At 42.0% G+C, this 26019-nt stretch overlaps 1 protein-coding gene across 7 annotated transcripts in view; it reads left to right on the top strand.

Annotated features, from left to right (window-relative positions):
- The window catches only part of TBXAS1 (thromboxane A synthase 1), a 242680-nt gene that overhangs the window by 140284 nt on the left and 76377 nt on the right, over positions 1-26019 (top strand). For all 7 annotated transcript variants that reach the window (XM_068944738.1, XM_068944757.1, XM_068944767.1 and 4 more), the window contains 3 exons: positions 7506-7594; positions 10108-10256; positions 11999-12129. In XM_068944738.1, the coding sequence (XP_068800839.1) occupies positions 7506-7594; positions 10108-10256; positions 11999-12129 (369 nt within the window). The remainder of the gene's footprint in view (positions 1-7505; positions 7595-10107; positions 10257-11998; positions 12130-26019) is intronic.

Below are 26019 nucleotides of genomic sequence, written 5' to 3'. Positions count from 1 at the left end.
GCTGACCTGCTGCTAATTTTCTATAAATGTCTCAGCATTTACTTAGCCATGGGAACCCATTACCCTGTAACAAAGTTCTATTCCAGTGACACGATGTCTCTTAATTAAAGGCAGAATAATGATTGACTGATTAAACTCTGCTTTCAGGGGGTGGGGGTGGGGGGGAAAAATAATCTCCCTATATGAATTTTATTCTGAAAAGGAAACATTCCTCACTGTAGTGCCCAGTCCTCGGTTGTAAAATTTTCCACTGGGCAGACGCTTGCGTTGTTTTGACATGCCGCTGTCGAAATCCACAGTAACATCTAAATGTGTCTGGCTCTTTTAGCTCTATAGACAGCAGTTGCCTAGCAACACCAGCTGTCACCTCCTTATTATGGTAAATTCTAATTGGCCATAAGCCTGGCAAAGATCGCTGATTAATCAGAACTGACAATATCATTGGTTATGCGCCTAGACATTTACTCTGTCACTGGCTTGATCGTGAAATTTTATAGACGCTAGGGTTGCTGTTTTTTTTTTTTTTTTTAATATTCAAACGATTGCTCACTAATGGTGTGGCGGGAGAGGAGACTTTTACATTTTCTTAGCTAAAATTAATCTGTCTTACTGCAGGTCATCAGCATAGTGCAGCTCAAGGCTTTGGCTTTTGGCTATTAAACTAACAAAAGATAAAGCCACTCTCCCCTCAATTTGTGCAGAGCAACCTCTGCCGGCACCAGTCAGGCATACTTTACGAAGGAGAGAAGTCGGAGGTCTTGGCTATTGTGCTTTATGCAGTTTAATTAATTAAACTAGGGCGGCACGATAATTCGCGTTGTTGCATTTTATGCTGCTTGGTGGTGGAGCTGCAATGCAGGAGGAGATTACTGGTAGAGGGGTGCGCTGGCTAGTGCTGGCCAGCTTACATGGGAAAACCGCACTGTGTATTTTTAGCCTGATAATCAGCTTTTCCTCTGCTGCCCGTCCGAAACTCAGTGGAAGGGGTAGAATTGTTGATAGGCCCTTAAGTTTCCAGGAGATGGTCACTTTCTCCTCCTTGTCTACAGAAAGAGAGGAAGGGAGGAGGGGGAAGGTCTTTTTATCAGGCCCAACTTTGTTCCCGTTTCACACGTCACCAGAAGACCATTCATCCCTACACAGAGGAACGTTATCTCTTGCTTACAGAATCCCCACAAGTAACTGTAATGTGTTGCGTCAGCGACCTCATTCCTATCTGGTCTGTACCTACTGCATCTGTGCTTTCCCCTTTCCAGCAGATGATGATACGTTAGTGAACTGCGCTTTCCTGGGAGATCTGTTCTTGACTCTTTGCAATGAGTCCATGTGAAATTCAGAACCTCTTCTGAATGGATGCGCTCCTCAACCTTGCATGTAATTTTAAACCCAAAGAGATGAACAGTACTGGGACTTGAAGTCAACGCAATTTAACTCCTCACTCACATGCTGTTCTTGCTATTGCTTAATTTAGAAGCTGTATCAACACTTTTCAAAGGAAATCAATGCTCATTAATTATGATCCCACTTTTTAATTCCCCCATATTTAGTACTCTTTCAGAACCTCTACAATAGTGTGGAAATGAAAATACTAGGTTCTAGGATTGGTCATACTACAGAGTACTCAAGAGTTAAGTAGAAAAGATCATGTTTATAATCTCTTCCTCTCCACCCCAAAGGAATAACAAATAAGTTTCTTTTAGTGTGGAATTTGTCGTATAAGAGCATGGAACAATTTTGTTATATATCTTTATAAACACTTGCTAGGCACATTCCTCGTTCCTTTGCCAAAGAGATCTGAGCTCTGAAAAAAATCCCTGTGTCCTTTCTGTTCATCCTGGATGTCTACCTTGACTTTGTTTCCCTGTGCAAACTCTCCAGCATCGCTGGAGAGACTGCAGGAATCCCTGCAGTGGCTGTGGGGAATCACCTCCCTGAACACTGTGGACTCTAACTCCACCCTGAACATAGACATTTCTAACTGAGTACTCTGAAAGAATTTGGGAATTATTAGCCTGCAGCAGGGCAATAAATGTTAACAACTCCTTATGCTCCCCACAGCAAACACTTCAGATAAAAGATGCCCAGAGGGCCACCGATTTGGGTCCAGATTCCTGGTATCTCCATTTCAGAAATACAAGAATCCGCTAGCGGACTAAAAGACAACTTCAAAACTAGCAGTAACAAGGAACTTGTCATCTGCTCTTTGGGCTGGTTGCTGGAGGACAAAACACAAAGCAGAGCTAAGGAATTATGCTAGGGCTTGACCTGTAATACCCCGCTGCAGTATCTGGCCCCTGTGGCTGTGAGTAGATGTGCACTTTGCTCGTGTCTCTCCATGGTAGCTGTGTAGTGTCATGGAGAAGTTCACTAAGCTTGAGGAATTTCACCTCAGCTTGGCAAAAATCTCCAACAGCCAGTCACCAAATGAGGAAAAGTTGATCCCAGAGCACTTGCAAAGTTATGAGCAATTAACTAAAACCAGAGGGTTACAGCACTGTCAGGAGCCATTGTAGGGATTGCTGCCTATACTCAGCGAATTGGTTTGCTAACATTTTCCAAAAATTGTCTAGCATCTTCTGCAGCTTTTGCTGTCTCCTCAATTCCTTACCTTAAAAGTTGTGCAGTTTCACTGTTGCTTTTATGGAGTTCTGTATGCTGTGTGTTCTCCCTTCTCAATTTTCTTTTTCTAATGAGTATGAAAAGGTTAGTAAAGGAGTTCACTCCAACTGAAGGCAAGTTTGACTGTGGATAGCATTCAACTCAAATACTATAATGATGAGCACAGTGTAAATCAATATATTTTTTTAGTCTTGGTCCTGCAGAAAGATCTGCTAGTGTCCCACATGAGATCTCGCTGGAGTTGATAGAAGATCTGATGATAAGCTCTCAAGCCATGCCTTACTCTTTCTGGAGAGTATTCTTTTCAGTGAGACCCCTGAGTAGACCCCCTGGTGCCGTTGCTGTAGGAGTCCTAATAATATGAAATTGGAAACAGGAGAACCAAATTTCGCTTCCACATGGACTGTGTATGATTTGATAGAAGCTACTTAAATTCATTGTGCTTCAGCTTCTTTTATCTGCAACATGGGAATATTACCAATCACCAAAAGTTGATCCAAGGTGTAATTCATGAGGAATTCATGAAGTCAAATAGTTAGGGGTCCTTAAGTAAAAGACACAGTTCGCAGTGCTTCTGTAATGCTCTCCACAGCTATTGTGTAATGAAGCAAGCAAATATGTTAGTGATCTTGCTGTACTGCTCTTGATTCCCTGTTAGTATTTCTTATTTTGCTTTTCTTCTCTTTGCTGTGGTATCTGTGATGATCCTGCAGTTCTAGACCCCTTGTCAGGCTTGATAAATAGTTTTGCTCTCTTTTACAGCCAACACCAGCAGAAAACCTATTGATTTTTATTTATTCTGATGGTGCTGCAATACTCTTGTCATCTCCTATCAGTGTGCCCAGAACCCTCTCCTCCATTACCAACTATTAGAAAAAAACAGAAGACAAAAATTAAAGAAGAGAATGCAGTGTAATGTAGCATTGTCCTAAATAACCTGTGAAATAGAGCTTGTGTTGAGGCATTTTCTTTTGTGCCAAGGGATGCACAAAGCAGAACTTGTGATAACATCACAGAACAGTGCAAGAAACTCCTGTAGTGTCCGTCTCAGACATGTGGATGCTCCAGATCCCACCAGAACATAGGATCTGATGTGCAACTGTTGAGGTTTCCTTGATTTGCTCTTACTCTACTCTTGAACACTGGTCCGAGTCATTTTGGAAGAGTCTCTTGAAATTGCTGCTGTTACTCAGCAAAGTGAACATACTGACCTGAAACAAGGCAAATCACTAACTTAAAAGCAGGTGTGTGAAATGTGGATGTCCTTGAGCCACAAGTCAGCATCTGGCTGAGTTGCTCACTCTGGTAAGCTGTGCCAGTGAATAGTGAGGTGATGGAAACGGGTCCTCTCACAAACAACTTCCCGTTGCTCCTCTGCTTTTCTGCTTTTAATCAAGGATTTGAAATTTGGCATAGAAGTGGTTCTGGTGTTGCGGTTGTATCTTTTTTCCTTCTCCTTCCTTTTTATTTTATAGCGTTCGTGGAACAAGATGTTTCAGCCCCACAGGATCTCTGTGTACTATATGTTAACAGTAAATTCTCCAGGGTGTCTGGCTAGTTTTTCAGGCTAGCATGGAGACGGGCAGAAAGGTTGCCTCTGTCTTGCTCTTGGTGCCCCGTGCAGGAATTGAAGACGGTTCAATCCAGTTTAACCTATGTTCACCTATCCTTGTCCCAATAAGGGAAGGTTTATCTCTTCGAGTTTCAAGAGTCTTCATGGCGGGGAGAGAGAATGAGTAGCAAGATATGCCCATAGAATAAAAGATAGGTGACACTAGCATGCAGGCCAGCCCACAGAGGATCTCTTGATGTCCTCGTTGACATGTGCATCATTTAAATAACGTCCTGCTTGTCTCTGATCACACGTCTCTATTGTAGTTAGGTTTCAGGAGAGAAGAACAAGGAAGAAATTGAACAACTTCAGTTTGGAAAGGGAATAGAGAGAGATTATTTGAGAAGGGAAGTTTAGGAAAACTGACAATTGTTTTTCTTTTTTTTAGTGCTAAGGCATGGAGCTGCATCTCCTTGAATACCTTGGCTGTGCATTGAGAGCTACTTTGGATGTGACCTTTTGTAGGAGGGATTGTGAATATCTACTTTACGGTTTGGGTGCTAATTATAAAGCAAATAATAATAGTAAATACTGAGGACTGCATCTAACTAGAGGAACACGACTCTGATACCTTTGAACAGTGCAAACATCCCTATGCACTATGCATACGCAGAATCAGAAACTAATTGTTGTTATGTGCCAAATAGCATATTGGCAGGATTTATGCAGCAAAGCCCCTGGCATCAAGAAAACCCTAACCCCAAATGCTCCTCTTTGGCAGAAAGAAAGAAATTTGGACTCTGGGCTACCCTTGCTATTAGATAACTGGCAAATCAAATATTTACAAGGACCATATTGTTTAGATTTTTCTTCATTCTGTTACTCGCAGCCAATCTGAATGCAAAGCAGCTGGGGTTTGTTTACCCAAGAACTCCATCTCAGGCAGGTTATGCAGCTTGTATTTTCTGCCTGGCAAATGGCAATGTATAGGAAGTTAGTGGTAGTCAAGGCAGTGCAGATCACAGTGTCTATTACTGGGCCAGTTTTCAAAGTTTGGTATACTTCCCTTCCCCCAATGCTACTTTATTTTTCTTAGCAATTGAACAAAGAGTTTAAAGTGTTAAGGGAGTCAAGAATGTTTCACTCTGTGCTCTTTGTAGTTAGCAATCTTGGAGTAATTTATGTCCCCCGAGGGGGAAAAAAAAACAAACCCAAGCCCAGGATTCCTAAGTAGATATCCCCTGTAGTTTTCATATGCAAATAATTGTCTCATTGATATGGCTCTATCCTCTAATGCTAGCAATAAATCAAATCCTTGTGCCCCCCTCCGCATTTTCCTGGTGAGGTTTGCTGATGAAAATATCTTATGGCTAGAAATGAACTGCAACAGTATTTTGAAAGGCTGGAATGTGGAAAGTTCAGAGGTGTTGTGAGATGCTCTGGCCAGTGTACATGCCCCTGCCATCTCTGCCAGCTGTTGGAAAGCAATAGCAACCAGCTGGGCGGTTGCAGGTCTGATGATGTGATGAAGAATAAAAGAGAAAGTAAGGCAATAAAAGGAAAATCTAAAATGATTACCATCTGTTTAGAAAGCATCATACCTGTTAAAATATGGATTTTCATTTTGTTCTCCTTGACTGATTCAGTTCATTGGAGGGGCTGGACCCAGAGATTACAAAATATTTCACCCTGGCTCAATTTGTTCTGCAGAAATGTGTTAATTTTGTTGAACCATTTGAGAAGAAGCTCACTGCGGGAGACCTTCTTTAGAAAGCCAAAAGGGGAAGAAAACTGCCGCATACCGTGGTGCGCACCTCCCAAACACCCACTAGCTACTTTTACAGAGTACTAATCCAGCTTCAAAACTGTCTTGTGGAACTCCTGTGGCGAAGTCCAAATCAATTCAGCTTTGACCTGAAGTAGAGCCACCTTACTCTGTCCCGTATAGGTATGGCTGCTCACAAGCAGCGAGACACATTCTTGACTTGAGCTCCTGCCTTTGGAAAGCACGTTGGCTGCTCCTCTGGTGCCCTTTTAGACTGTACGTAGTCTTGCCCATGTGTTGGGATGGCAGCGTGCCTGTGCACAAAGTGTTATGCCAGCTTCACAGGGGTAGAAGTGCCAAGCAAAATGGACTTGGCTGGGCAGCCCGCGTAGCTCTCCTGGTGCGCTGAGAGGATGCAGTGAGTGTTTTTTGGTAACAAGACTGTTGAAGTAGTAGCACGAGTCTGTTGGCTCTTCTTGTGTTTGTGGACATCCATATACTGGAGATTTTCAGGAAGGAAAGGCAGGCTTCTGTCTGTCTGTCTGCTGGTGCTGCGCATAATTGTTGAGGAAAGACTGTGGTATCAGACTGTAGGTGATACAGATCTCTCGGCAGTCTCTGGGGGAGAGAGCTATAGCAAAAAGTGCCATTAGGGTGGTAGCTGCCTTGCTGCTTTGCCGCAGGTCAAAGCAGCGCTCAGCCTGTCTCCTGCCCTCTGCCAGAAGGTGCAGTCAAGGCAAGTGTCTGATGCCTGTCGTGTGTAAAGAGCCACAGAAAGAGACTTTAATGAGGCCTTGATTGTCACCTAGGCCTTGGTTTGTGTAAAGCACTGAAGAGGAGATTATTTGACTGTTAGCTGCAGCCAGGCCATGCGTAGGCCTACCTGACCATCATGTGGTCAGTGACTGGGAAGAACCATTGGCTGAATAAATTCACATGAATGTCCACGTAATGGCGGTTGCCAATCCAGGCAACCCTTTCCTCAGGTAGGAATAGCTGTTCCCTGAGCACACTGCAGTGATATATACGGTGCTTTTCTAATGTCTATCTCAAATCCTGCGAGCTGAGGGGCAGCAGGATGGCAATACTGGTCCTCTGATGCTAATACCTTTTCAATATTTTGAGAGTGAAGATAATATTTTTACCCCTACCCTGGAGTGTAAATGTAGTCTAAATGTAAAGTACGGTAAATGTGTATCCTGATAAATGATCCTCTGGAATAGGGAATGATTAAAAGCAGGGGGATGTCTTTGCTTGGTAGCTTTCTGTGAGTGTAGCCACAAGTAGGCATGAACCAAAGGTCAGCTGAGGAGCTGAGTGTCTTGCATTTAGTCTGTGTAGTAGCTTACTGGAGAACTGGCATCCCTGTAAGGAGACACGAGAGCTAAGCTGCCTGAGCTTGTTTTTTTTTTTTTTAGCAGACAAGTCCAACATTTCATCTTACCTGCACGAAGCTGTGTGAGCACACCTACGGAGTATCCTGAGAGCTTTGTCCCGTCTACTGTCTAGAACTAATTTAGAAGAACTGATTTTTAACATTTTAACAATAGAATGTGTGTTCCTTTCCAGATGATACCGCTAATAAACCAGGCCTGTGATGTCCTGCTGAGTAACTTGAAAGTCTACGCAGATTCTGGCAAAGCTTTTGATATCCAGAGGTACGTTTAACATACCAAAAATTAGTAACAGATTTTTTAAAAAAAAAAAAAAAGTCAGTAGCAGCAGTTATTCTAAATATGCACTTACTTTATAAAAGGAGTTTTTCTCCTCCTTGCTTTTATAAGAGGAGATCATAGTTTAATAGAGGATGTATCCAATAGATGCTTTTTCTTCCTGGGGTTAGCCATTGCATACTTGAAAAGTAATTTTGGGACAGCATCTAATGCGTTTTGAGCTGTTGATAATGACCTATTAACAACTGGAAGCAGAAAGGAAAGCAGCATCAGTCCGTGTCCAGTCTGTTCTCGACATTCTGCCAATAATGTACAAATATAGAAATTGATCTAGTATCAAATCCCTCTAGTCTATCACCCACTTACTTTTTTATATGAGGTTTTTTGAGCACTTAATCATTCTTACCACATTCCTCATAACCCCCTCTAATGGCATGCTCACCTTTTGTGAGACGACGCGATTGATACTCCGGATGAGAGTGCACCATTGTTTTATAAAATGACACTTTAATATTTTCTGTACAATCCTTTCTTCCATTTATTATGCATTTAATATCCTATTATCTTTTTTTGTTGCTCTTTCAGCAGAGGTCTTCACTGAGCTGATCACTGTACTGTCTAATCCCTTCTCTGAGCAGATGTGCGTCTTTTGGGAGCTTGTAAAAGGCACGAATAGTTTAGATGTATTCTTTCTATAGGCGTTAGTTTAAATATACTTTATTTGCTACATTGATTAGGGCCCTCTGAAGTTCCTCATGATTTTCTCCAAACTGGAGCGACCCAAGTAATTTTGTTTCATCTAAAGAAGTAGTTATTCATCCAGAATTAATCCATCTCTTTTCCAGTATGTGTATATGCATGCATGCAATTTTGTGTGTACACAAAGATCCCTCTGTATTAAACATCTGAGGAGATGGTGTGAAACCCTGAAATATCTTGCTGTGAGGCTAGTGCTCTGATGAAAATTGACCTTTTGAATCCTTCTGGGTTTTTCCCTTTTTTCCCTTTGTCTTTATTCTCTCCATCTGGTCTTTCAGCCAGCTATTGATCCACAATAAGGTTTTGCCTCTCAAGAGGCACTTTGGAAAAGACTTTTTGAAAGTCTAAATAAATGACATTGACCATCTCATAATGGAATCTCATCTTCCAGTTGTTTTATCATGCTGCCATTTCAGCCAGTTTGGCATATATAAATATGATGCTCGCTGCACTGCAGTTTCCCAGAATTGCCCTGGGAGCTATTTTTTGGACACAGATACTCTGACTGCAATAGATACTGAGTATCTATGCTCTGACTGCATAGATACTCTGACTATTTTGGACATAGATACTCTGACAAGTCTTCTTGTCTGGTTGTCTTTAGGCCTTACATATTTTGCCGTCAACTCGAAATTTAGTATTTAAATTTTTTCAGAACTCTTGGAGGTAAATGATTGAGTGCTTATAAAATTATCATTTTATTGCATTGCCCCTCTTTTAGCATGTCAGTCCCCAATAATACCTTTTTTTGGTGTAAGAGTTGAAAACCCAAAGAAGTTTTCTAGCTTTGCAGTGTTGTCCGTATCTTACAGGTCTACTTTGGTGTTCATCAGAATGACAGTGGCTCAAGAATGACTGAGAAATGCTACTTGATAGTATATGTACTATTGGGTCTGAGTCCTGTCATTCTCTCGTGCTTACTCAGGCTAAAACACTAGAGAATTTGCTATTAGCCTCTCATAAAGGGGCATCAAAAAAAAGTTGTTGCAGCCTTGACCACAGATCAGAAGAACTAAATTTCAAAGATATTCCACATTCTCAATTCACTATCACAAAACTAAATAGAGCTGCTAATGCTTAGTAGAAGGAAAGAGCATGAGGTGACTGGATAGACGGCCAGATACCTGGGGAGAGATTCAGTCACTTTGGAAGTTTCTAAATCATGATCCACAGATCATTGGTTGTTCCCAAAGCATTTGCTGCTGATTTGTGAGATATGGATTTCAAATGGTGTCTGTTCCTCTTGTTTATGACCAAGATTTTACATTGCAAAGAAGCTATCAAGTACAATAAGCCTGTTCCTAAAAGGCAATTTTATGTAAACAAGTCCTGTCAATGAGAGTTTAGATTGGAGATCAATTGGAGATTGGAGTGGTTTCTGCAGTTTTAAATGAGAGAGGAATGCTCAGTCTATTAAGATGCCTACTAAGAAAATGCTTATGAATCTCTAACCTTGTTGCATTTGATTTCTAGATGATAAGCTTGTTTTCTTTTTAATATAATTTTCAGTAGAATTTTTGAGCTGTATGAAAATATGTTCATCTTGATTACAGAGAGAGAAGAGGTATTTATTATCAAGCACCATCATTTATCACAATGATGGAAACACCTCCTGTTGGCAAAGCTCAACTCTAAAAGCAAAAAAAAAAAATCACATTGTTATGTGGTGGTCGTAGAAGCAAGGTACTCATGGATATGCAAGTTATGGTTAATAAGTTATCATTCTTAACTCAACGCAGGTGTTACAAGTGCTTTACCTTGGATGTTGTTGGTAGCGTGGCTTTTGGTACTCAAGTGGACTCACAGAAGAATCCTGATGATCCCTTTGTTAAGAATTGCAGAACATTCTTTGAAATGTCTTTGTTTAAACCTCTCCTAATTCTAATCCGTAAGTATAGTTTGCCTTTGCTACTTATTTATAGTAGCTTTCTAAAAGTCGTTCTCAAGTTGCAAAACATCCTGCAGCAGGAGCAGGAAGGTGTATTGCAGGCTTTATTTCAGAGGTATTTAGAATGTAACGCACAGGCCAAATATACCCTTTGGATTTCCGTGATATGCTCTGCCTGTCATCTTTACTGCAATTTCCTCCAGGAGCTATGAGTCCTAGGAGGCAGTGCTCCAGCTTTAGCTGGGTGGAAGGTTTTGGGGACCTCTAGTCTCTGTGGGGTATAGGCTTCTGTATTAAAACTGAGTAACTGCAATCTAATCCATGTTTTGTAAATTGAGTACAGGCCTTCGGAGCCTGAGTGCAAAGTTTTTGTGCCCTCGGTTTACTTGGTAGAAATCGAAATCCCACCCACAAACAGAAGAGGGCTGATAACCAGAAGAGAGGTAGAGGAGCATAAGCAGATAGCATAAGCCCTCCAAATTCTTATTTAAATAGCAACAGCAGTTGCTTGACTGATATCTTAAAGGATAAAGATGGTAAGTGCCAACACAGGCTGTCAGTAAGAGAAAGCATTTATTTTCAGGTGGAGACATAGGGAATAAGAGAATAGGATACAAAGCCATGTAGTTCTAGGTTGTGGATCCTGCTCCAGTCACTCCTAAGGCTTTGTGCGGGCAAGGGCCGTGTTAGCCTGAGGGCAGTTAGGAGTCGTGGCTGGGGAAGATGCAGCATAATCAGGGTTGATGCACTTTTACCATGTTGCTATCTAGACCAACTCGCAGTAGTGTCAGGTGGCGCAGTGGCAAAGTTCCTGTGCCCATCTGATCCTGCTGGCGCTGCAGATTGCACCTGTGCTAGCAGCACACAAACTGTGTCCTTCTGGAGCCGTGTATCTAAAATGTCCTGCGGTTAATGTCTAACCTGATTGCAAAGTGAGATTTGTCACTAATTTCTGAAATTGGCTTCTCATGTGAGTAGATCAAGTCCTTCCTTAAAGAAAAGTTCTGTAGGGTTCGGGGTTGGGTTGCCTGAAAGTGGTTGATCCCATTTTGCTGGTACGTTACATGGTCTGAATTTCAACAGCGTGTTGCCCTGTTGGCAGCACAGGGGTTCTCTGATGACTAACTGATTCGTTAGTCTTAAGCTGTTTATGAGTTACCTATGGATTTATTAAGATGCAAGACTTCACTCAGGTTTCTAGTTCCTGACTATAAATGCCATAAAACTGGCGACTGCAAAAGCTATAAAACTGGTGACCACCCCTGTGGTAATATCCCACCTCCAGAGTCTTTTCTTTGGTCTGTTTAGAGAAGGAAAGTAAAATAGTAAATCAATATCCTAATACTGAAGAACTGTAAATGGAAATCAGATGACCATTACCAGTTTCATGGATCAATGCCATAACCTGCTAGGCTAGGTCAAGATTTTTTTCTGCCCTTCTGCATTTGAGTAGGCAGGGAAAAAATTCTCCCCTTATTGTGGTGGCTCTATGGCATCAAGATGGAAAATTGAAATTCTGTACCATTATGGTAGGGTTGCAAATCAGGGCAAAGCTTGGAAGGCATCTGTCCTGCCAGGAAGTCCCAGCCAAAATGGAATTTCTAAAAGCAAATCCTTTACCAGCCTGTATGGCAAGGAGAAAAAAGGGAATGAGATAGAGAAAGAGGAAAAAAATACATTAAAAATAGGTTATATGCTTTTACACCCTGCTTCAATGTTTTCTTCTTTAAAATCTCTTATAGTTTCTTTCCCATTCATAATGATCCCATTGCTCCGGATTTTGCCAAACAAGAAACAAAAGGAACTGAATGAATTTTTTATCCAAACCATAAAGAATGCAATTATCTTCAGAGACCAGCAAGATGCAGCTGAGGTAAGGCCATTTCTGTGATAAACATAAGGATAAGCAAATGTTTTGAGGAAAAACTGGAAGTGGCATGAGCCTCAGTTGAAAAAGCGAAATCAGTCTGTTTGAACATTCAAAGAAATTTAGTGAAGATTTTATTCATTTTTAGCTCTATGTACCATCGACCGTGCTTGGCATTGATGTGGAACTGCTAACACATTACAAGAAAGACAGCTTCTCTTTGTATTTCTGTTCAAATGAAGATGCGTAAAGTGTCACATTTCTTGACTTCCCAATCCAGTTTCTAGACCCAAAAGGAAGGATTCATCTTGTAGATTTTTTTTCTCATCTTAAAGTTAGGAGTTTTGTCAATGTAAGTTTTCCTTAAAGGCAAGAGAGAGGAGAGCCCCCACAGAGTGATTTGTCCCAGTCGTTAATTAGGTGCTCTTAGGTTTTATATAGTCCTGTGACAATTAGTACTACTTTTGAAAATGGAAAGAGAGAACCTGAATCTCTGGTTAAGAACAGTCACATGGTATTGACATGGCTAAAGGTACAAGAAGTAAATTCTACCCACCCAAAGTGGGCAATACAGTGGGTACATAGTAGTAGCAAATCAAGGACCATTGCCCATTTGTTTCTCCTTCATCAGGATATCAGGCAGTTCTGATCTGTTGTTTTACTTGCAGCTGTTCTATGCAATGTCTGAGGACGCAGGCATTTTTATAAAGGTGTCTCTGTTTTTGGTATATGAAGTGTTTGGAGTATGGGCATGCACTTCAGTCCTGTGCTACAAAAAGTTCTTCAGGTCTAATTGTGCTTTTGGACCGTGTTTTGCTGCAGACTGTATGTAATAGCCCTAAAAATAAGTTAACCACTTAATTAGGAGTGTGTAGCCAGAAATAATGAATATCAACTTGAATTCCATTTTTAAAGGTAACTGAGACCTGTTTTGCAGATCATTTGACATAAAATATGCCATAACATGCACATTAAGCAGCTGTTGATATTGAAATATAGATGTTTCTTACCACTTTGAGATGAACAGCCATTCTGATGGTGTAACAACAGAAGTGAGAATGGATCCTCGCAACAACTTTTTCTGACAGCTTAGCCTCACAGCTGTCACCTTTCAGCAAAAAAGCAGATTTTAGTTTATTCTACCTTATATCTAGGGCACATATAAAAAACAAATTGATTTTTAAAGATACTGTTTCTCTCTTTTACATGTTTTGCCCTTTCTTCTTTGACACTCTCTCTGCAGTTCAGTCTCACTTCTCTATTTGTTGCACTTTATCTCTCCATGCTCTCTGTCTTTCCTCCAACCCATCTTTATGTGTCTTTGCTATTAGCTTTTAGGTCTTTTTCTTCCTCCTTTACATCCAGACTTTTATAAGCACCACTGACTGGCCATATGCAAATTCATGAATCAGAAAACACGGTTCCCGGTCAAGGTCGAGTGCTGAAAAAATATTTGCTAACAGAGATGTTGTATCTAAGTTGCTTGCAGACACTTCATTTCTAGTGCACAGATCCAGTGTGAACTTTTAATTGCATCCTGATGTGATTGTATATATGGAGAGGGTTTGATCCAAGATTTATGCTAAATGGGCCTGCATTAAAAGTATATTTGCTCTCTGTATTAATTTTAAAAGAGTAAAAGGATCGGTAAAACAACCTGATGTGAATTAATGGTAGTTATGCAATGTGTTTGTATGGCAGTAGCACTAAGGGCAACACTCGTGGGCTAAATCCTTTGCTATACTAGATGGGCACCCTCTCAAACTGCATTCTAGCTTAAAGGATGTACGGTTGGGGAAAACACAAAGAAAACACAAAGATTGTGCCGACGGGAGCTGTAGGCAGCGTTCTCTGTCTCCAGCTTTGAGCAGATGACTTAGCAAAGGGATTTCAGATTGTGTTGGAGCAATGCTGGGAGGTGCTCGAAGAGATAACCCGGAGCAGGAGCTCCCCAGTGTCAGGCCAGTGCAGAGGAAAGTACAAGGTCCGTGTTTGCCTACCAGTGTACGCGCAGGCCGTGGCAGGCTGCAGTCCCGTCTGCTCCTGTACTTGTGCTTAGGTTGCCAAATTGTCCTATGGGAACTATTTCAAATACTGGGAGTCAGACACTTAAGACCAGATTTCTCAGGGTATATTAAGTCCTTTTGCAGTTCAGGATCCTTAGCAAGGCTTTCAAAAGTGGCTGGAAAGGGTGGAGCTTTCAGTTTTTCCTCCTCACTGCCTGCCTCGTTAGCCACTCGTAGATTTTTGACTTTTTTATGGTGGTGGCAAACAAGTTTTGTTACAAATATAGGTAACTTACTAATTTGCCAGGAATGGAGAAAATGATATGTGGAGTGGATCCAAATACAGCTTCTGTCCAATTTAATGCAGAACTGTAATCTGTAGGGACGGAGTGTGCTGGATAACCCTGCAGTTGAAGGAAAATGGTGTCCTGCGTCCTAGGTCTAATATGATGAAATGTATCCACTGAAGTCAGTGGGAGCTTTGGCACTGAATTTTATTGAGGCCATGCTATCACCAGTAGCCGCTGGTTCTTTGCGCTAATAATGGGAGTTGTAAACAAAGTCCTATGGGCTCCCTGTGCTGCATTAGGCCAGCAGGTACCCCTTAGATTGTCGCGTTCCTAGATGTTATGTTGTGCACATCTTTCACTCTTCACTGCTGTTATCACCATTAAAAATGTTTTGTTTTTTGGGAGGAGACAGGGGGAGGAAAAAAAGCATTTGGAACAAACTGTAAAACAGTGAAAATCCTTGTGAAAGTGATTCAGCTGAAGCTCGCCTTCCTCTCATCTGCAGCTAGTGTGCACTAAGAATAAAGAAAGGCCAAAAAAAAAAAAAAAAAGTGACAAGCAAAGTCAGCCTGTTATCATCACTGTTCTATCAGTAAATGAAACAATGCTTCTGAATGCCTAAAGATAATCCCACGGGCAGATAGTAATTTTACAGCCAGGTTTGGATCTAATAATATGCTTGCAGCTCATATGAGATCTGTGATGTCACTTTCTCTCATCCCGCCGGTTAGTGCTGCAGATGTCATTTTAATTATGTATTATCTTTCTGTGGTCACTCAAATAATTTCAGTCCTGGATAGTCTACTCATTTGGCATATGTACAAAAACATTTAGTGGTTGTACTTTAGAAATGTTAATATGTTACATTTATTCATGGATTCGAATTATCGTAAAATGCTTTTCCCAGTATTTACAGAAGAGCAAAGTCACCCCTGCTCAGAAGAAATAGCACAACTTTAATGCACCGCTTAACCCCTACCTTGAAGACTCCAGTACAGTTTAGGTGTTCGAACACCTTATCCTGATCATCTGCCCAGGTTTAAATTTTTCCCTTAAGGCAAAATGTCTCCCGAAACAGACTGTTTATTTCAGTACATGATAGTTTGATAGATTTTCATTTAATAATCTGATATGCAAATCATTATTCACGTAACGTTTTGTCAAGTTATAGTTCTTGGGTGTACTTCAGGTACTTACCGATCTGTTTTAAATGGGTGATATCTAGATGAAATCATCTTTTGTGTTGCTCAAAGCTGAGACTCCTTTTTAAAATTATGTGGGATAAAACAGAGTCCCCTTGGCATAAGAAAAGCCAGAATCTCATTTGTAATGTGTGGTAGTAACAACAATCGGGATGTAACATTTTAAGGATATTGCAAAACAGTAACTAATTTTTGAATATCATGACAGATATGTCAGAAAGGTCCACAGTTTTCTAAGTATATGCCCTTTTATAATGAGAATTGCAGAGTTCATAGAGGCAATGCATTCTACTGGCATCTCCTGATTTTTCTAGTCGCACTGTCTGCTATGAATGCATAATTCAAGGTCATCGATCCGTGCCAGGGAGGTAGCGACCTGGTGATGTTCCTGATGATGATCAGCTGTTTCTTGGTGGTCCCAAGCCAATTTGAAATGAGAGGATGATAAATCCCGGAGAAGTATCACCAGCAGTATATTCACTGGCATCTCAGTTGGCAATTGCATCAGTGGCTAAAGACCTGGAGAGAGACTACCTGGATGCTTTTGTTGTAACTCCAGAGGAGGCAGAGTGGGAAAAGAGTGGGGAGGCTGCGCTGCTGTTAACCACGCTGCCCCTGGGCCACATGGCACAGAGCCGCGAGGAGGATGCGTGCTGCTGTGTGGTGATGCTGGTGATGGCAAGGCCTCCCGTAAATTGTTATGGCCCTAGGACGCTACTGCTAGCCCCCAAGGGGCTGTCCTCTGGTGAAGGAATTGCCAGTGAACAAATGCAACCCATCCATTTTTCCCCGCTTCCCTTCCTCATCCTCGTTCTGTACAGATCCCTTCACTGGTCCCCAGTAGCTACTACAACTGGCCCTGCTGTCTCCATGCTGCCCACAAAGCCCAGGCAGGCATGAGGAATTCCTGGTGGGTGGACATCTATTGGTTTTCCATCACCAGCTCTGGGCATAGCAGGAAAAACCTACAAAGAGCTAGTGGGGCAGGAACCACAATTTTGAGGAAATCTGAAGCTATTTAAATGCTTGCGAAGGGGAGATAACTGCTCTTTCACTGCCAGGTGGGGATGGTAACGTTCTATCAGGAAGTTGTATCTTGTAATATCTTTCTGGCAAATGATGACCTGGTTACAGCTTTAATCTCAGGAACACCGATTCCCAGGGAGCAATGTGCAATGAGCTCCCCTGAATGGTTTACCTGAGGGGAAGAGGGACACATGCGTGTGTACCTGCATCCTGGAGGATAAGGGACAATCTGAAAACCTAATTACTGTGGCACTCTGTTCTTTTCTCTTCTGACCCTACCAGTTCCCTGGAGTTTTTCCTTTTCATGAACTAATGAACTATTTTATTCAAGAGCTGCTTGAAAGGGTTGAGCAGAGGTAATCCGTCTGAAAAAGTCTGATCCTCTCCTTGTCAAGGGAAAACTATACAATTACTAAGAAAACTTGGTTAAAAATTTGCTAAATACTGTGTACATTCCAGGAGCTATGTGTGTGTTTGAACTGTGGAAAATGCAGTACAGATGTTAAAAAGTAAATATTTTTCTAAGGAAACAGCAGATGGGAGGATTAGACACCTTCTAGTAGTGTGCAGTTTTCTTGCCGTTGTAGAAATCTAAGCACAGCTTGTTTATATTTGAAAGAAGATGGTGTCCATTTAAGGATACACACTATATGGCAGTATTAAATAACCCATTTTTATTGATTAATAAAGTCAGTAAAACAAAGGATCATCCTGATCCTTTTGTTTTTCTAAGCCTGTAGGAGGGACGTGGTGATTGGAGGGACATGGTGATTCAGTTCCACTAGGTTGTTCTCATGAACCGATCATGTCATTATCCACTGTCTTTGTGATGAAGAAATATGAAGTGAACTTTCGAAAAAGGTAAATGTGTGTTTTAAAGACATAGAAGGAATTTGTACCAAATCTGGGGCTGGAATCTAAATCTCAAGCCTGTACGAGTGTATTGTTTCTCTGGAAAATGTTGAAAAACTTTTACACGTTAAATGGTTCTAAGTAGCACAATGTTAAAAAGAGGTTTAGTTATTCAGATCTTTTTAAAAATCAAGCCCCTACTACTTGCTTGTAAAAATCTGTTCCTTCCCTAATTGTAAGAAAAAACCCCTTTTGAGGGGGTGAGGGAGGGAAATGTAATGAATGTTATAGCTTGCCTTAGATTTCTTAAGTGGGCATCTAAATAGCAAACCCTCAAAACCTCAGAGAGTGATGAGCTTAAAATCTCTGTTACTTTTGGTCACTAGCTGAAATTTCTAGGTCAGTCTGCTGTTATCCTTCCAAAGTTTAATTACTGGCCAACGAAATGTGATCTTTTGGTTTCAGGCCTCAGCTGAAGCGTCTGGCTGAGGTGCTTTCATCATGAAATGCAGTCCTGCAGTCTCTCTCCTCAGGAGAGATCAAGGCTGGAATAAGTAAGGAGCGCGGTGACTTTCTCGCTTCCCCAGGGTGCGTTGATGGGGAAGCAGGACGAGTTTTGCATTGCCGCTGCATCTGTCCCAGATCCCCAGCCCAGCACACCTGTCAGTTTAGTGCTTTATGAGCACTGCGGTCGGAAGAAGACAGCAAATCTCTGCTTTGTCACCTGCTGCCAGCAAGCGCGTATGAGATCTGCTTGCTGTTGCTCACCCTTAGCTTCTGTTGTACCATTTCTGCTGCCTCGTCCATTATGGATCAGAGTACTTTACAGACCCTGGACAAGGAACAGGCAGATATTATGACGTGTATATTATTATCTGCCCCGCACCAGCAAACCTTGCAGGCAGAACCGTAACAAAATAATCTGACATCTGAGACACTTTCCCCAATATCTCCATGTCTCCATTCCCTTTTACTCTTTTCCAGCTACTGCTGTGTGTCTTCAGTTCTTCTTCAGGGTGCGACAGGAGCGATATCCCTATTTAATATCTCACATGTCCCACTTCAGCTACCGTCTGGGCTCAAGACTGTTGTCATGCACCTGAGCAATCTCATTGACTTCTTGGAGCACTGCTCACCTGCTCCAGCTTGCAAAAACATAGACTTGTGCCAACGGACCAAAGTAAAATTGAAGGCCCAGGGTGTTCATTCTGACTAGAGTGGTGAGGTTTTGGGGTATCCAGAGTTGCCAGGAATGATCTTGCGGAAAGTACTGAGAAAGCATGAATATCTATGCAGAAGCTAACCTGACTTTGTAAGAGATGCATGGCAGTCAGCGAGGTCGGAGCTCCTCTGGAGGGCTTTAAAAGACTGGTATCTTAACAGCTTGCTAGGCAGGAGGAGGGAGGTTCAGATGCCCCCCATAGCAGCATTAATCCACAAGAAGTCATTAGGCAAACAGAGTGCCTTTAAAGTTGCGGGGAGGAAGGACTTAAACACTTCTGTCAATAGGTTTTGCAAGTATTTTTCTCCTGTTTTCATCAGTCAGTGCTAGAACTACATGGACATTTGGCTTCTCCAGTATATGAGAAACATCTTTTAATTGAGAAGAGTTTTTAGTGTTGAAAAAAGGCTTTTTCATCCAGAGTAAAATAAATCCACATGCTCAATTGTTGACAATGTCAAGGGCTTTAGTGACTTTTTTGTAACTGTGTTTATGCAGTAGAGATGGTCACTTAAAAATATTGTTTATCAAAAATGCAGGCTGAAAGGTAACTTTAGGACTCTCTTTATTAGCATTTTCAATAAAATTTCTCTGAAAAACTGTAGGAGAAAAGATTTAAATGACAAACCTGTCATTTTCAAAGAAGTTGTCCTGTCTCTGTGGAGGACAGAGCTGGCCTCTTTTTTTTGGCCAGCCCTGCCTACAGTATCTCCTTGTAGGTGCAGATTGTTGCAGTTGTACTGCCTTTTTCTTGATATTGAAGGGTAGGGCTTGGTCACAGCTCTGTTTTTTTGTGTGTGCATAAAAATGAAAAGAGTAAGAGCTCATTGTACTTGAAGGTGAAGTCCAGCAACCGTTGGGCTACGTCACTAACCTTTGTGGTGGCTTGACCAGTGCAGGCAGAAGAGGGAGGAAGAAGATGCCAAAAAGAAGATAGTCGTTCCTTATGAAGGCCTGTGTCTCTTGCTTCTCATCTGCAGACTACCCTTGGCTGCCCCCGCATGAATTTTTGCTTCACCCTCCCAGGCTTCCCCGAGTCCTCACGCAAGGGGACTCTATACTTGTTATCCAGAGAGAAGTTTAAATGTTGAAAATCCTGTTTATGCCTGCGGTAAGTCCCTGTAGGCAATAACGTCAGTGCTGGCCACTTGTCCCAGCCTGATCCTGTGCAAGTAATGAGTATTCGCAGCATGCATTTCAATGTCTGATTAAATCTTTCTGAAAGGCCATCTGTTTGAGGAGGATGTGGCATAGGGTTTTATACTTTTTATACCTAGTTCTCAATACTGCTGTTTCATGACCTTAGACATAAAGTTTGTTCCCTGATTAGTTAGTATCTCTCCTGATACTGCAATCAGAGCAAATAATTGGATCAAGGCTGTTGCAACCTGTTGGTTCATTGTCTATGTTTGAGGAAGTATTCCTGAGTATTGAGTTACGGAAGTTACACACACTTGATGCGACTTCACTATGTCCATGGCTGAGGAAAAGGTACATCTTCTCTGGGAAGAGAATAAAGCATCTCCAGCTGGTTTTTCTTTCTAGCACTCGGGGCAGAATCTGAAGTAGTCATATCTGTTGATACATGCCAAGTCAGTAAGTAATCTGGCCCTTCTGTGTGTATTTTCACCTGTGCACAATATCTATCCCAAGCAGTGGTATATCATTCTTACAGTTATTTTCCTATAGGCTTGGAAGCAATCTTTCCCTCTGTGATTCCTTCAGCATAAAGGAAATCTTCTCCAACATATCTTTTCCTATTTTCTATCTTTTGCTTTCCTTCATGGAACAGCATCAGTACTCATGCCTTTGGTTGAAAGGAAAAATTCTTACTCTGGATTTGTCCGCATTCCTTCCAGCTCCCTTTTTCCTTCTGACTTCTCTTTCTTGGAGGTCCTCATCTCTCTTCTGTTTATTACCCCTGTGGTTTGTTCCTCCCAAGTTTCTCAGAAGATCCTACTTTCAGTCATCGAAGGCTATTCCTTCTTCCTGCTTAATCTGTGATCTTGTCTTCATCCAGACTGTTGGTTTTTCAAACAGCAACTGCAGGAAATCTTGTCATAAAGCAAAATCATCTGGAATTAGTTGCCTGCATAGCAGGGTGGTGACCTTTGATGCCAAGGTGCGATGTAACCTCTACATCTTCATTTACATAACTTTTTTTTTTTTCAAAGCTTACTCTTGGTCTAAGTCTCCAAGGAATCTGTTGACTGGGGACTGGGAGTTTTGCGTATGTAATAGTGTATATATTTTACATTGCCATTCATAACAATAGCGTGTTTGGGTACTTTCCCTCTACAGACAGACTTCTTTCTGACATAAGTAGCAAGAGAGCATATAAATTCTTAATTAAAAAAAAATCTCAGATTTACTGACCTAACTGCAATAACAGAGCTTTCCCTTTCTCTGTTGGCTTTACCATTTTCAGTTTTGTCTATTGTATTTCATCTTTTTTTCTTTTATCTATCATTAGTTGACCTTCCTTCATCCTTGACTTGTTCCCAAACCATTAGAGGAGCTGCAGCACCCGTGGTATTACTGGGTTGATCTTCATATTTGTCTCTGTTAGAGTCTTGGTGTCTTTATTTGCTTATAGTAACCTCTCTCAGCCCCATGAACTTTTTTTTTTTTTTTGCAATACAGCATGATCTTATCTGAAGCAGTCATGAAGAAGCTGTTGCATGATATTTCATTCTAGTTGACCATTTGTTGGAAAGTTTTGATCTCTGGAGGTTTCTTTCCTTGATCTATCTCAACTTTTTGTATCTACTTTACACTCCTTTGATATCTCTCCCTTTTCTTTTCTGTCTAGTTAACCTTAGCAGATCCATACTTCTGCTATGAAAGAGATTGACAGCTCGTCCTGCAAAGAAGGAAACCATTTATGTGGTCAGTGTTTTGATGCCAAGTGCATGAAGTTGCTTCTCTTTTGATCCTGGTGGCGAGCTACTCAGACTACCTCAGTGCACAGAGTTAACGAACTTTGTTTGCCAGGGCAATTCTTCTCTTGCCCCCATGTCCTGGCTGTCCTGAGGGCTGCTTCTCCTTCCCCCAGCCTACTGGAGCAAGCAGAGCTGTAAGCCTTTGGTAGGTCTGAGCCCCACACTATCATACCTGGATTTTGAGGATGATTTAACATTAGAGTCACTTGTGGGATATGACAGATTCCCTGTCCCTGGAAGCCTTAAGGAAAGGCTTTCAAAAAAATGCTCTCAAAGCCAGGTGGCTGCTGCAAGGCAGGAATCTTTGCAGGGCATTCCTCAGCAAGTGATATACTCCAGATCTGCCTGAATGATGGTAGCATTTCTCTTCCTTCCCCAAAATCTGTCTAGAAATCTGAGATCTGCAGTGGCAACTTCGCCCCATCTTCGTGGCCTGTGACCACGCAGGGCAGCAGTGCATCTCTGCTGGCCTCCGCTTTCTTCCGAGTAACTACCCTTCAATGTTTTTTCCTCCCTCTAGGATAATCAAGCAATATCTAAAATCAAGAGAGACGGAGACTGGAGGGGAGCTGAGTGCCTCCTTTCTCGCTTCGGCTGAAATATACACTTTTTAATAATGTACTCTCAATTAAAAACATACCAATTAAGATGGGCTTTTTAGCAGGTCTCTGGGGAGAGGGAGCCATAATTCACATTAAAATGTAAAGCTTCAGAAGCAGGGAGAGCTAGGTGCATTGCAAGTGCCCAAATATTCCATGATTTTAATTACAATGGAAACTTGATAAATTGCTTTGTGCCACAATCCATTATTAACAGCTTAATGAATATCACTGCTGCCTGTTTTAAACTGCTCCACAGTGAAAATTGTTGTCAGTATTTCAGTTGCAAACTCTGATTTTTAGAGTGTGTGTAACTTGGCCCTTTAGAAAGGGGGAGAGGGTGAAAATCTGCAGCTTGGCTTTGGGTCTGGCTAAGTTCTGCTGGTGGCAGCACGCAGAGAGGGAAGGGAGGAAAATGTAGCTTTTATGTTTCACCAGTTCTGGGGCTGACTTGGGCCTAAATCTGCTCTTGGCCCGGTTTAGAGCAATGCCACAGTTCCTTTATGCTGTGACAAGGTTTGGGTGCCAAAGAGCCCTTCTGGCAGCTGAAGGAGTCACCAGAGCATGGGGCTGCACTTGCATGCTGTGTTTCTCTGCACAATATCCATTATACTGGAGGACTCTTTGGGGCTTCTGCTCAGGGGCAAAGGGAAGCCACAGCATCACAGCCCATGATCAGGCATGCTGATGAGCTCGCTTTGGAGTGAGCAAAGTGCGTGTCGGTTCAAATTTTCCATTTTTTTAGCTAACAAAAAGCTGATTTGAGGTATGGAATTTGGTGAGTCCTTTTAGAGCCCTGAAATGCAAACGTGATTGTGCTGAGCTTAGAATAGGGCCAAAACGTTTATCTTTTTCTGAACGCAGTTGTTACTATGGCTCTGACTGTGCTAATGTTGGGAAGATCTGTGACATACCTATTTATATGTTACATGTTTTATGTTAGATATATTACGTATATGAATATTACGTATTCATTGCAGACGGGTCCCTTTTTTCCCTCTTTTCAAAGCAGCTTAATATTTCAAGGAGGAATGTCATTATCAGGAATGTTCTCATTTTTGATACTACAAGCAGGTATAGTGGGCTTACAGTTGTGCTGGCTCTTGCAGCACCCCGCTGAAGTGCTAAGCGGGAGGGATTTAAACAGTCATGGTTTGGCTTCTGAGAGAGAGGGATTTACTAGATATTGTGGATATTCTGTTTTCACTTTTCACTTATTTGTGTGGTCTGACCTGAGGGTGGTGATTGCCAAAATGGGATTACTAGCAGGTATTTGACAAGATCTTAGGGAGACAAAAGGTAGATCTCAGAACAGAAAAGACTGAGAACCACTCCTCTGATTAGGAGAAATCATAGTTGCACATATGAGATAAGCATGATTTGTCTGAATTTAATCAATGTCTCTGGTTTTGCTATTGTTGTTGTTGTTTTTCTGGAAGACAATACAAGCTTATTCACTTTTGCCACCTCAGAAATGGCAGGGTTATTCATAATGAGATTAACCTGCACCCTGTTACATTTTACCAGTTACGCAGATCTCTGTGCCAGTAACTGCACGTAGGATTTTTTTGTTCCTTGTAAAAAATCTTTTGTTGATGGAGGAAGTAATAATGCCTGCAAGTTGCTTGAGTATTGCTCAGTCAGGGATCTCAAAGATGTGGGAGATGTCCTCGTATTTGGGGGGAGAAAGGCAGCTGTAAAGGCTCATGCATTTCTGAAGCTGTGTTTTTTAAGAGTTTTAGGAAGCATTCCAGACCGCAGCGCTGGCTGCCGTTTTTCATGCATCCCTGTACTGGCAGAGGACAAAGTGGCACAAAAATAAGGCATGTCTTCTGATTTTTTTTTTTCTTTTGTTCTTTCATTGGTGCACACATGCTGCTTCTGTGTGTTTATCAGTGTGCGCAGAATGCCTGTATTTGCAAGACAATGGACATGTAAATATTAGAAAGTCGTACTAGAAACTCTTGAAAGGGAAGGAAAGCAGAGGGAGACAAGCTTCCTGCTACTGAGGAGCCATCTATTGGATAAACCTCATAACTGAACCGAGCATCCATGAAACTGCAGATGATAACACAATTTGTTATTGGTCACTGCGTAGGTGGAAATAATCCTCTCCTTCCTAATGCCGTTCTCACCCACTGCCTTAGAAACCAGGACTCCTTCGTGCTCAGAAGTGGAGATTCACGTCTAGAGGCGATTTATGTGCTGCAGGTAAAAGCCAGTTGAGTGTAGCCAGAGTTTCAGTATAAATCCTACTGGAGAGTTCAGGTGCGCTTGTGAGCGGCTAAGCCAGCAGTGGCACTGCCCGCCAGCAGCAGAGAGCAGCTGCTCGGAGAAGAAATAGTAATGACAAGCGTTGCTTTCATATTGTTAATAAATAACATTAATAACATTATAAAATATATATTAAATATATTTGATAACAGTCTTACAGTTGTAGTTAGGTTTGTTAAAAAATGAGGTTTTTTTCGTTGCCCAGAATTACGTAGAGCCCTCCCAAAACCAAATAATGAGGTGTTCCTTCCCTCAAAGTCTATGTGTAACGTGGTGCAGAAAGAGAGGATCTTAAACCGTGGGAGGAAGTGAGGGAAGGCAGGAAGTGAAGTGTAATGTCCCAGGATGGCCCCCAAACATGTAGTTGAGTAGTGGGGCTGTGCAATTGGGTTGAACAAAGAATAAAGAATGAATAATTGGATTCCTGTGCATATCTTGAATGTCAGGTGATCGCTAGAAGCAGAACCAATTATTAGTTCAGTGTTAAATTTAAGCTAATTCAGCTATAATCTGTGGGAAATACAAAGAGGACAGCAAGCTGCTTGCAACAGCAGCATTTAGTCAGCAATTTGAGTCAGTAGAGGGTCAAGCTGCTGGGTGTCAGGCACTTATCCTCAAACCCTCCCTTCCTGCATCCTCCCTTCCTCCTGCAAAGAGAGGAGGGGGAAGAGCCTCAGCTGGCTTTCTAGGAGGCCAGATAAACTTTGGGAGAGGATGTGCGCAGACAGCATGCAGCGGGGTGGTCAGCCCTGGGTTGATTTGGGAGTGGGTGCCTGACGCTGGAACGCGTGGGGAGCCCCAGCTCGAGCTGTTGCCCTTCCTCACCTTCCAGTTATTGCTTCTCTTACTGCATTCGTGTGCTGTCTGTTCAGATAACCTCACTCCTCCGCTTCCAGAGAGGAGACTGCACCTTCGTGTACGGTAGCAAAACACACGTGTGCGTGGCAGGAGAAGTGCTGCTATTGCACATGCAAACACAGCCCTTATTATTTGTACTATGATACAGCTAGGCATCCTCAGTTAGTCTCCAAGTGTTGTTATGCCGAATGTTTTCCGAATATAAAATAATGAGGTTCCAGTTCACTATCATTTGCTACCAGTGCATCTTGCTTACCGAGATGCAGGGATTGGGAAAGCTGGGAGAGACTCTCCAAGCGTTGTATTTTGGCCTGTTTTCTGAGCCCTCCCCATGTGCATGCATTACGGAGGGAGCTGCGATGGTTATGCTGTTGTGCTGTGCTCTGGGCTGAGATTGCCAGCCTGGTGCTGCAGAGCTGCCAAGCCACTGCCACAAAGTACGTGACACTTGTTTGCCGTTCAGCTGGGTTTCATGGAGAAATTTACTGCTTCTGCTGGACACTCGGCCAATTCCCCTCAGGCCGGTATTGAAAGGAAACTCCCCAAAGTCAAGGATGGCCATGAATTCATTTGGGTTTTTTTTCTGCCATTTGTAAATGTCCCAGGCTGCAGGCAATCCCTTGAT

This window comes from Struthio camelus, chromosome 1 (assembly GCF_040807025.1).
Source record: "Struthio camelus isolate bStrCam1 chromosome 1, bStrCam1.hap1, whole genome shotgun sequence".
Classification (NCBI taxonomy): Eukaryota; Metazoa; Chordata; class Aves; order Struthioniformes; family Struthionidae; genus Struthio; species Struthio camelus.
This window is presented reverse-complemented; position numbering and strand designations above follow the sequence as displayed.